This window comes from Pristiophorus japonicus, chromosome 9, assembly GCF_044704955.1.
Source record: "Pristiophorus japonicus isolate sPriJap1 chromosome 9, sPriJap1.hap1, whole genome shotgun sequence".
Taxonomy (NCBI): domain Eukaryota; kingdom Metazoa; phylum Chordata; class Chondrichthyes; family Pristiophoridae; genus Pristiophorus; species Pristiophorus japonicus.
The window spans coordinates 170,862,362-170,875,145 of NC_091985.1; the positions used below are offsets into that span (position 1 = coordinate 170,862,362).

Sequence of the window (12,784 nt, forward strand, 5' to 3'; positions counted from 1 at the left end):
CCCCTTTTACTACTGTCACCATTCAGATAATAATCTGCCTTCGTGTTTTTGCCACCAAAGTGGATAACCTCACACTTATCCACATTATACTGCATCTGCCATGCATTTGCCCATTCACTTAACCTGTCCAAGTCCCCCTGCAGCCTCCTAGCATCCTCCTCGCAGCTCGCACTGCCACCCAGCTTAGTGTCATCTGCAAACTTGGAGATATTACACTCAATTCCTTCATCTAAATCATTAATGTATATTGTAAATAGCCGGGTAAATAGCTGGGTAAATAGCAACAGCTGCCGTCCGTAAAAATGGGGGCAGAAATTATGATCTGAAATTGTTGAGCTCAACGTTGAGTCCAGAAGGCTGTAAGGTGCCTCATAGAAGAATGAGGTGTTGTTCTTTGAGCTTCATTGGAACAGTGTAGGAGACCGAGGACGGAGAGGTCAGAGTGGGAGTGGAGTGGAGAATTAAAGTGACAGGCGACCGGAAGCTCGGGGTCACACTTACGGACTGAACGAAGGTGTTCAGCAAAGTGGTCACCCAATCTGCCTTTGGTCTCCCCAATGTAGAGGAGACTGCACCGTGAGCAGTGAATACAGTCTACTAAATTGCAAGAAGTACAAGTAAATCGCTGTTTCACCTGGAAGGGGTATTTGGGGCCCTGGACAGTAGGAAGGGAGGAGGTAAAAGAGCAGGTGATGCATCTCCTGCGCTTGCATGGGAAGGTACCGTGGGAAGGGGAGGGGGTGCTGGGGGTGATAGAGGAGTAGAGCAGGGTGTCGCAGAGGGAATGGTCCCTTCAGAATGCTGAGAGGGGAGGGGAAGATGGTGGTTTTATTTTTGTTCTAAAATGGCTGCAGTGGGGAATGGTCCAGTTTTGTCAGTTCTCCGATAAAATGACTTGGTTCATCGCTGATTCCCTACTGCTGATTGATTAGGACTGAATGGAGGATCTGACCGATACTTATCGATGCCACCTTGTGTGTGGCTGGTCTGTGAGCATAGCGTGGGTGTCAGCTGCAGAATTCAACTCCGTTGTTGTGGAGACCTGACGCCACGTTGATTTCAACGGCTGAATGTTGTCCGGAGGTTACCGTGGCTGGGCTTCCCCCCTCCACTCAGATACCCCATCAATTTTCTCAATGAGATATCTTCTCTGTTTTCCCCCTTCTGCCTCTGCACCGAGCGACTTCTCATCCTCGGTGATTTCAATCTCCACTTCAACTCTTCTTGCTCCCTCTCCTCTGAGTTCACTGCCCTCCTTTCCTCCCTTAATCTCTCCCTTCATGTCAACTCCCCCACCCATATACACTGCCACCCCTTCGCTCTTATCATCTCACCTGGCCTCGCTATCCACTCCGTAACCATCACCGAGAAGGCAATCTCCAACTGATAAAAGTTGATTCTTTTCTCTCAATCTGGTTCAGCAAAATTACTGAGTTGATTACCGTTTCTGCTTTAAACAAAGCAAGCTTTTATTTCAAAGCAAATCTCGATCGAGGACTTTATCAGACAGAAGGAATGCACTCTGATAGATCGCACTCACTTCCTACGGACAAAAGTGACGTTACATTGTAAAGGGACGACGGTTATACATTTTCGGTAAAAGATAACAAGATACAATTAGAGTGACATCCTAGTTCAGCCTATCCTCTTTGATCCCTCTTTCCCTTTGTCCACTCATAAGCCGATCTAAGAATGGTCTGATTTTACACAAAGGCCCATTATTCCCGTACTGTTAATGTTTCAGGTTAGCAATGTGAGTTAGTACAACCTTGAGGTTTTTTTGCAAGCTGTGGGTTTTGTTTCAAACTGTGTTAGTGTTGTAACATTTTGCAGTCTCGAGTCTGAGATGTCATGGCTATTCCTCCATGAATTCTTTGTTAGCTTATACTGTCCATATATAATTCCCATGTTCTCAACTTCTCGACTTTAATGTCTGTATACATTTAATATCCATGTTCAGTATGCATTCTCACAACCATTTCCTTATATCACTCTCTACCTATATTTCCCTTCACCCTCCTAAACGCACTTCTTTTCCGTATACGCCCCTGGAAAAAAACTCCCTAAGTACCTTACCACTGCACTTTCTAATTCCCAACTACCTAGCCTTTGGCCTACAATTCTTCCTGACATCTCTGCAGCTACTGACTTACTAAATCACACCCTCTCCACCACCCTTGATGCCCTTATCCCCACGAAAACCATTACACTCTCTCACCCTAGTCGTTCCCCCGGTATACCCCTCATCTCCACTCCCTTAAGTCCAGGGGACGCAGACTTGAACATCTTTGGCGGACAACTGGTCTAATCATCCATCACCAGATTTGGCTAGTTCATATAAAGCACCACCGGGTCCTGCTCTCCATCACTAAAACCACCCACTATCCAGGTGGCAAAAGTAACACTGGCTTCTCTTCTCCACCACTAACCATCTCCTCAAACCACCCTCCCGGGCCTCCTCCTCCCTCACCTCCAACAATAAATGTGAGGAGCTCAAGGCCTTCTTTGTTAAAAAGATCGACAACATCAATCAACTGCTTCTGCTTTCAATTCCATCCTCCCCCCGGCCCACCGAGCCTCACTTCCTCATTTTACTCCAGCCATAACCCAAAATTTGCATATTTTTCTAATTTCTCTCCTATCTCTTGCCCTTTCAAAGCTCATCTTGCCAATGAGAGCGACCTCCTGCTCTCTCCGCCCTATTCCTACTAGATCGCCGACCACCCAACTTTCCTTCCTGGCTCCCATGTTAGCGGATATGTTAACGTTTCTCTCTCCTCCGGTATTGTCCTCATTTCCTTCAAATCTGTCGTCATTACCCCTCTCCTCAAAAAAAACAACCCTTGTTCGACCCTCCATAAACTTGAGGTCATCCAAAACTCTGCCGCCCATGCCACCCGTGTGCTAACTCGCACCAAGTCCCGATCACCCATCACCCCTGTACTCGCTGACCAACATTGGCTCCCAATTAAGCAACGCCTCGATTTCAAAATTCTCATCCTTATTTGCAAATCCTTCCATGGCTTCGCGCCTCCTTATCTCTGTAATCTCCTCCAGCCCACGAGACCTCTGCGCTCTGTCTATCCTGACCTTTTGCACGTTCCCAATTTTAAATGCTGCCATGGTCATAAGCTCTGGAATTCCCTCCCTAAATCTCTCCGCCTCTCTATTTCCCTTTCCTCCTTTAACACGCTCCTTCAAATCTCACTCTCGACCAAGCTTTTGTTCATTGGCCCTAACATCTCCTTAAATGGCTCGGTGTCAAATTTTGTTTTTTTATTTGATAACACTCCTGTGTAGCGCCTCGTGACATTTTATTACATTAAAGGTGCTTATATAAATATAAGTTGTCTGGAATCAGGCTGGAGGTGACGGAGGATGATCCGTTGAACGTGGAGGCTGGTGGGATGGATGGTGAGGACAAAGGGAACCCTGTCCTGTCATGGTTCTGGGAGGGGACAGGGTGTGAGCAGAAGTGCAGAAATGGAATGAGCACGGTCGAGGGCCCTGTCAACCATGGCAGAGGGGAATCCTTCGTTGAGGAATAAGGAATACAGATCGGATGCACCGGTATGTAAGGTGGCAATGTCGGAACAGATGCGACGGAGACAGAAACTGGGAGAATGGAATAGAGTCCTTTCAGGAATGGAGTGGGAGGAAGTGTATCCAGGTAGCTGTGGGAGTTAGTGGGCTTATAGTGAATACTGGTCGATAACCTATCCCCAGAATTGGAGACAGAGAAGTCGAGGAAGGGAAGGGAAGAATCGGAGATGGACCATGTGAAGGTGAGGGAAGGGTGGATTTGGAAGCAAAGTTGGTGACATTTTCCAGTTCAGGGCGAGAGCAGGAAATGGTATTGATACAGTCATCAATATACAGGAAAAAGAGGTGAAGGAGGGGACCCGAGTAGGACTGGAACAAAGGAATGTTCCACATATCCCACAAAAAGGCAGGCATAGCTAGGACCCATGCGGGTTCCCATAGCAACACCTTTAATTTGGAGGAAGTGAGTGGAGTTAAAGGAGAAGTGATTCAATGTGAGAACAAGTTCAGCCAGGGGGAGGAGGGTGATGGTGGATGGGGACTGGTTGGGCCTCTGCTCGAGGAAGAATTGGAGCGCCCTCAGGCCATCCTGGTGGGGGATGGAAGTGTAGAGGGATTGGACGTCCGTGGTGAAAAGGAGACGGTTGGGGCCAGGAAACTGGAAACTGTTAAAGTGACGGAGGGCGTCGGAGGAGACGTAGATATAGGTGGGAAGAGAATAGGCAAGGAGAGAAAAAATAGAGTCGAGATAGGAAGAAATCAGTTCTGTGGGGCAAGAACAGGCTGAACATTGGGACTACCGGGGCAATCCTGTTTGTGGATCTTGGGAAGGAGGTAGAAGTGGGCTGTGCGGGGTTGGGGAACCATGAGGTTGGCGGCCATGGAGGGAAGATCTCCAGAGGAGATGAGGTCTGTGACGGTCTTGCAAACGATGGCTTGATGTTCAGTAGTGGCGTCATGGTCCAAGGGGAGGTAGGAGGAGGTGCCAGAGGGTTGCCGATCAGCATTAGCAAAGTAGAGGTCGGTTCACCGAACAACAACTGCACCACCCTTGTCAGCAGGTTTAATGATAATGTTAGGGTAGGATCTGAGCGAGCGGAGTGCTGCAAGTTCAGAGGGAGGTTGGTTGGAGTAAGTGAGGGGAGTAGAGAAATTGAGATGGCCGATGGGAACGGCCAGCGTGACAATGAAAAAAAGGGTAAGAGGCCAGAGGGAGAGGTCCAGGTCGAATGAGAATTCTGAAGATGGGAGACAGGGTCAGCTGTGCAGGGGGGAGGGGCAGGGGAGCTCCTGGCCAGAGAAGAGGGCACGGAGGTGAACATGAAAGCAATGGAGGTGGGAGTGTAAGGGAATGAAGCTGAGGCCTTTGCTGAGGACTAATGGTTCGGGGTCAGAGAAGGGATGGTCAGAGAGCCTGAGATTGGAAGAAGGGCTGGGCTGGGTCAGAGGAAACTGAAGGGGAAAGAAAGAAAAAGAAAGATTGGATTTACATAGCGCCTTTCACCACCACCGGATGTCTCAAAGTGCTTTACAGCCAATGAAGTACTTTTTGGAGTGTAGTCACTGTTGTAATGTGAGAAATGCGGTAGCCAATTTGCGCACAGCAAGCTCCCACGTTGGCAACTAGGCCCATATAGCAGTGCCTGGTCTCCAGTCGTCCTGGACCCCCTTGCCACTGGACCAAGACCTTACTCAGTTAAGCCCGTGTGGTAGCCGGTGTGTAACGACCACCCCATGTTAAAAGAACTCATGCACAGGCATCTTCCACTCCTCTAACATGGGGTTCGGAACCTGGAACGTCAGGGTCCTCATGGACAACCCCAACAGCGACAGACCGGAATGCCGCACCGCCATAGTTGCCCAGGAACTTAGATGCTTTGATATCGACATCGCTGCCCTAAGCGAGACCCGACGGGCAGGGGAAGGCCAGCTCAAGGAACAAGGTGGAGGTTATACCTTTTTCTGGAAAGGACATGGATTGTGGTTCTCGCATTGGACTGTTCAGTCACCTAAGGACTCATTTTTAAGAGTGGATTTTTAAGGGGGAATGACTCTTTAGGGGAAGACAGCAGCAGCCAAGTTCATGGCACCGTGGGTGGCTCTGCTGCACAGGAGGGCAGGAAAAAGAGTAGGAGAGCGATCATGATAGGGGATTCAATTGTAAGGGGAATAGATAGGCGTTTCTGCGGCCGCAACCGAGACTCCAGGATATGTTGCCTCCCTGGTGCAAAGGTCAAGGATGTCTCGGAGCGGGTGCAGGACATTCTGAAAAGGGAGGGTGAACAGCCAGTTGTCGTGGTGCATATATGTACCAACGATATAAGTAAAAAACGGGATGAGGTCCTACGAGATGAATTTAGGGAGCTTGGAGCCAAATTAAAAAGTAGGACCTCAAAAGTAGTAATCTCAGGATTGCTACCAGTGCTACATGCTAGTCAGAGTAGGAATCGCAGGATATCGCAGATGAATATGTGGCTTGAGCAGTGGTGCAGAAGGGAGGGATTCAAATTCCTGGGACATTGGAACCGGTTCTGGGGGAGGTGGGACCAGTACAAACCAGAGGGTCTGCACCTGGGCAGGACTGGAACCAATATCCTAGGGGAGGAGTGTTTGCTAGTGCTGTTGGGAAGGAGTTAATATGGCAGGGGGATGGGAACCTATGCAGGGAGGCAGAGGGAAATAAAATGGAGACAGAGGCAAAATATAGAAAGGATAATAGTAAAAGTGGATGGCAGAGAAACCCAAGGCAAAAAATAAAATGGCCACATTACATCAAAATTCTAAATGGGCAAAGTGTGTTAAAAAGACAAGCCTGAAGGCTCTGTGCCTCAATGCGAGGAGTATTCGGAATAAGGTGGACGAATTAACTGCACAGAGAGCAATTAATGGATATGATGTAATTGGCATCACAGAGACATGGCTCCAGGGTGACCAAGGCTGGGAGCTCAACATCCAGGGGTATTCAACATTTAGGAAGGATAGACAGAAAGGAAAAGGAGGCCGGGTGGCGTTACTGGTTAAAGAGGAAATTAATGCAATAGTAAGGAAGGACATTGGCTTGGATGTTGTGGAATCGGTATGGGTGGAGCTACGGAATACCAAAGGGCAGAAAACGCTAGTGGGAGTTGTGTACAGACCAGCAAACAGTAGTAGTGAGGTTGGGGACAGCATCAAACAAGAAATAAGGGATGTGTGCAATAAAGGTACAGCAGTTATCATGGGCGACTTTAATTTATATATAGATTGGGCTAACCAAACTGGTAGCAATGTGGTGCAGGAGGATTTCCTGGAGTGTAATCGGGATGGTTTTCTTGACCAATATGTCGAGGAACCAACTCGAGAGCTGGCCATCCTAAACTGGGTGATGTGTAATGAGAAGAGACGAATTAGAAATCTTGTTGTGCGAGGCCCCTTGGAGAAGAGTGACCATAATATGGTCGGATTCTTTATTAAGATGGAGAGTGACACCGTTAATTCAGAAACTAGGAAAGGTAACTTCGATGGTATGAGACGTGTATTGGCTAGAATAGACTGGCAAAGGATACTTAAAGGGTTGACGGTGGATAGGCAATGGCAAACATTTATAGATCACATGGATGAACTTCAACAATTGTACATCCCTGTCTGGAGTAAAAATAAAACAGCGAATGTGGCTCAACTGTGGCTAACAAGGGAAATTAATGATTAGGAGGGGGAAAATAGAGTACGAGAGGAAGCTTGCCGGGAACATAAAAACTGACTGCAAAAGCTTCTATTGATATGTGAAGAGAAAAAGATTAGTGAAGACAAACGTAGGTCCCTTGCAGCCGGACTCAGGTGATTTTATAATGGGGAACAAAGAAATGACAGACCAATTGAACAAATACTTTGGTTCTGTCTTCACGAAGGAAGACACAAATAACCTTCCCGATGTACGAGTGGACCGAGGGTCTCGTGAGAAGGAGGAACTGAAGCATATCCTTATCAGGCAGGAAATTGTGTTGGGGAAATTGATGGGATTGAATTAAAATGGGATAAAATCCCCGGGGCCTGATTGTCTGCATCCCAGAGTACTTAAAGAAGTGGCCCTAGAAATAGTGGATGCATTGGTGATCATTTTCCAACAGTCTATCAACTCGGGATCAGTTCCTATGGACAGGAGGGTAGCTAATGTAACACCACTTTTTAAAAAAGGAGGGAGAGGGAAAACGGGTAATTATAGACCGGTTAGCCTGACATCAGTCGTGGGGAAATTGTTGGAATCAATTATTAAGGATGAAATAGCAGCGACAGGAAAGCAGTGACAGGATCGGTCCAAGTCAGCATGGATTTATGAGGGGAAATCATGCTTGACAAATCTTCTGGAATTTTTTGAGGATGTAACTAGTAGAATGGACAAGGGAGAACCAGTGGATGTGGTGTATTTGGACTTTCAAAAGGCCTTTGACAAAGTCCCACATAAGAGATTGGTATGCAAAATCAAAGCACAAGGTATTGGGGGTAATTTACTGGCGTGGATAGAGAACTGGTTGGCAGACAGGAAGCAGAGAGTCGGGATAAACGGGTCCTTTCCGGAATGGGAGGCAGTGACTAGTGGAATGCTGCAGGGCTCAGTGCTGGGACCCCAGCTCTTTACAATATACATTAATGATTTAGATGAAGGAATTGAGTGTAATATCTCCAAGTTTGCAGATGACACTAAACTGGGTGGTGGTGTGAGCTGTGAGGAAGATGCTTAGAGGCTGCAGGGTGATTTGGACATGTTAGGTGAGTGGGCAAATGCATGGCAGATGCAGTATAATGTGGATAAATGTGAAATTATCCACTTTGGAGGCAATAAGACGAAGGCAGAACATTATCTGAATGGCAGCAGATTAGGAAAAGGGGAGGTGCAACGAGACCTGGGTGTCATGGTTCATCAGTTACTGAAAGTGGGCACGCAGGTACAGCAGGCTGTGAAGAAGGCAAATGTCCTATTGGCCTTCATAGCTAGGGGATTTGAATATAGAAGCAGGAAGGTCTTACTGCAGTTGTACAGGGCCTTGGTGAGGCCTCACCTGGAATATTGTGTTCAGTTCTGGTCTCCTAACCTGAGGAAGGACGTTCTTGCTATTGAGGGAGTGCAGCGAAGGTTCAGCAGACTGCTTCCAGGGATGGCTGGACTGACATATGAGGAGAGACTGGATCAACTGGGCCTTTATTCATTGAGTTTAGAAGGATGAGAGGGGATCTCATAGAAACTTATAAGATTCTGACGGGACTGGACAGGTTAGATACGGGAAAAATGTTCCCGATGTTGTGGAAGTCCAGAACCAGGGGACACAATCTTAGGATAAGGGGTAGGCCATTTAGGACTGAGATGAGGAGAAACTTCTTCACTCAGAGAGTTGTTCACCTGTGGTATTCCCTGCCGCAGAGTGTTGTTGATGCCAGTTCATTGGATATATTCAAGAGTGAGTTAGATATGGCCCTTCCGGCTAAAGGGATATGGAGAGAAAGCAGGAAAGGGATACTGAAGCGAATGATCAGCCATGATCTTATTGAATGGTGGTGCAGACTCGAAGGGACGAATGGCCTACTCCTGCACCTATTTTCTATGTTTCTATGTTTCCTTGATTCCGAGGGACTGCCTACGATGATGATGAGCAAGCTCCCACAAACAGCAATGTGATAATGACCAGATAATCTGTTTTTGTTATGTTGATTGAGGGATAAATATTGGCCAGGACACCAGGGATAACTCCCCTGCTCTTCTTCGAAATACTGCCATGGGATATTTTATGTCCACTTGAAATGGTTTAATGTCCCATCCGAAAGATGGCACCTCCAACAGTGCAGTGCTCCCTCAGCACTGCACTGGGAATGTCAGCCTAGATTTATGTGCTCAAGTCCCTGGAGTAGGACTTGAACCATCAACCTTCTGCCTCAGAGGCGAGTGTGCTACCCACTGAGCCATAGCTGGCACTGACACTGAGAAGGTTCAGGAAGGTGGTTGGTGTCCAAGAGTTGTTGAGGCTTGTGATGCTTGACACCTGAAAGGAAACATAGAAACAAAGAAAATAGGTGCAGGAGCAGGCCATTCGGCCCTTCGAGCCTGCACCGCCATTCAATATGATCATTGCTGATCAGTCGACATCAGTACCCCATTCCTGCTTTCTCTCCATACCCCTTGATCCCTTGAGCTGTAAGGGCCACATCTCACTCCCTTTTGAATATGTCCAATGAACTGGCATCAACAACTCTCTGTGGCAGAGAATTCCACAGGTTCACAACTCACTGGGTGAAAAAATTTCTCCTCATCTCGGTCCAATATGGCTTACCCCTTATCCTTAGACTGTGTCCCCTGGTTCTGGACTTCCCCAACATCGGGAACATTCTTCCAGCATCTAATCTGTCCAGTCCCGTCAGAATTTTATATGTTTCTATGAGATCCCCTCTCATTCTTCTAAATTCCAGTGAGTATAAGCCGAGCCGATCCAGTCTTTTCTCATATGTCAGTCCTGCCATCCCGGGAATCAGTCTGGTGAATCTTCGCTGCACTCCCTCAATACCAAGAATGTCCTTCCTCAGATTAAAAGACCAAAACTGCACACAATACTCAAGGTGTGGTCTCACCAAGGCCCTGTACAACTGCAACAAGACTCCCTGCTCCTATACTCAAATCCTCTCGCTATGAAGGCCAGCATGGCATTTACTTTCTTTACTGCCTGCTGAATCTGCATGCCTACCTTCAATGACTGATGTACCATGACACCCAGGTCTCATTGCACCTCCCCTTTTACTAATCTGTCACCGTTCAGACAATAATCTGCTTTCCTGTTTTTGCCACCAAAGTGGATAACCTCGCACTTATCCACATTATACTTCATCTGCCGTTCATTTGCCCATTCACCTAACCTGTCCAAGTCACCCTGCAGCCTCTTAGCATCCTCCTCACAGCACACACCACCACCCAGCTTAGTGTCATCTGCAAACTTGGAGATATTACACTCAATTCCTTCGTCTAAATCATTAATGTATATTGTAAATAGCTGGGGTCCCAGCACTGAATCCTGCGGCACCCCACTAGTCACTGCCTGCCATTCTGAAAAGGACCCGTTTATTCCGACTCTCTGCTTCCTGTCTGCCAATCAGTTCTCTATCCACGTCAATACATTACCCCCAATACCATGTGGCTTAATTTTGCACACTAATCTCTGCTATCGGTTGCAATACTGAAGAAAAAAATGTTTTCTGTTAAAGCGCCGGATGAGGCGAAGGATGAAATGGAACTGCGGACCAGGACAGCTCTGAGATAGTGTGTGTGTCGGTGCTGCTGAAGAGAGAGGTCGAGCGTGTGTGTGTGACAGATTATCTGGTCAGTATCTCAGTGCTGTGTGTGGGAGCTTGCTATGTGCAAATTGGCTGCCGCGTTTCCTACATTACAACAGGTCTACACCGAAAATACTTAAAGTGCTTTGGGACACAAGAGGGCATGAAAGGCGCTATTTAAATGCAAGTCTTCCTTTCTTTCGTCGTTGAACTCATTGCTGTTACATACATTGCATCTTCTTGCTAAAAGAATCAAATCTAGATTTTGTTCATTTTGGGTGATACTGAATCATAGGCCGTCCCTCGAAGCGAGGATGACTTGCTTCCACGCCAAAAAAGGATGGTTCACAGGTGTTTCGAAAGAAGGGCCCGAACTACATCCTGAAGGGGTGAAGATGCCTGTGCGTGGATTTTTTTAATGTGTGGTGACCGTTGCACACCAGGCACCACACGGGTTTGACAGAGCTAGGTCTTGGTCCAGTGGCAAGGGTTACCCAGGACGACTGGAGACCAGCTCTGCTGCACGGACCCAGTGCGCACACATATCACAGTGTGGGCTGGCCCATGCTGCCCCTGGGCCCCTGGCCCCGAACTCATGCCTCCCCTGAGCCCCGATCACATCCTTCCACAGTCTCTCACTGCTCCTTCGCCCCAACCTCACCGCTCCTGCAGTACCGGCCCACGCTCCAATCACCGACCTGGACCTTGCTGACGTCACTCTCCGTTGCCGTCGTCCTCCTGCACCAGCTCGGGCTGCTCCCTGAATTGGTACGCCTCTACGCTGCTCCCGGGACGCTCACCTGCGCTCCTTTTATGGCCCCTTTTATGCTGAATAACGTGCATGCTTCTATATTTATCTTTTGCTTTTCATATCCCCTCCATTAAACGTGATGCAGATCTTTTGTGCTGTACCACCATAATGGGACAGGGATGAACATCCCTTTTTTGATGTATGCAGTGACCTCTGATGTCACCGGGCAGCACACTACTTTGCCATTAACTGTTGCCATTAAATATTTACAGATAGAAGTTTCCAAAAAGCTTAATGTTTTTTTGTTAAATGTATTTTTCTTTCTCCTTCTAAATCCAACAGATCTTTCAGGCTCAGCTCCGAGGTATGAACAGCAGGACAGTGAAAACTCAGCACGTAGAGGAGGCCCGACAAAAAGTCGTAAGTCTGGAGCAGGAAGCAAGGCGTGCTTTGCGGAGGAACAATGAGTAAATGTACGCCGTTTCTATGAGAATATTGCTGTAAATTAGGCACTTTATTCTGTAATCGTAGAATCATAGAAAATTATGACACAGAAGGAGGCCAATTGGCCCATGGTGTCCGTGTCGGTCGAAAAACAGCTCCCCAGCCTAATCCCACCTTCCAGCACTCGGTCCGTAGCCCTATAGGTCATGGCTCTTCAAGTGCACATCCAAGTATTTTTTTAAATGTGATGAGGGTTTCTGCCTCTACCACCCTTTCAGAGTTCCAGATCCCCACCGCCCTCTGGGTGAAATGTCATTTCCTCATCTCCCCTCTAATCTTTCTACCAATTACTTTAAATCTATGCCCCCTGATTATTGACCCCTCTGCTAAGGGAAATAGGTCCATCCTATCCACTATATCTAGGCCCCTCAGAATTTTATACACCTCAATTAAATCTCCCCTCAGCCTCCTCTGTGCCAAAGAAAACAACCCCAGCCTATCCAATCTTTCCTCATAGCTAAAGTGATGACATTGATTTGGAACGAATGGTTTAATCTGGTTATGCAATGGCCCTTCAGTTAACACACACTGCACAAGTCATACCCCTCTGCACGAGTCCACTCGTGTGGAGGACGACCGTACATTTCAACCAGTCGCCCATTGTTATGGCAAATGTTGACTAATTGAAGCAGTGGTAAATTTACCAGCCCATCGTTTTACTTTATTCCACAAGACTGGAGTGAGCTATTATTGCTA

At 47.4% G+C, this 12,784-nt stretch overlaps 1 protein-coding gene across 2 annotated transcripts in view; it reads left to right on the plus strand.

Moving 5' to 3' along the window:
- Positions 1-12,784, plus strand: part of LOC139273327 (uncharacterized protein C6orf118-like) — a 130,898-nt gene that overhangs the window by 71,504 nt on the left and 46,610 nt on the right. For both annotated transcript variants that reach the window (XM_070890122.1, XM_070890123.1), the window contains one exon: positions 11,927-12,051. In XM_070890122.1, the coding sequence (XP_070746223.1) occupies positions 11,927-12,051 (125 nt within the window). The remainder of the gene's footprint in view (positions 1-11,926; positions 12,052-12,784) is intronic.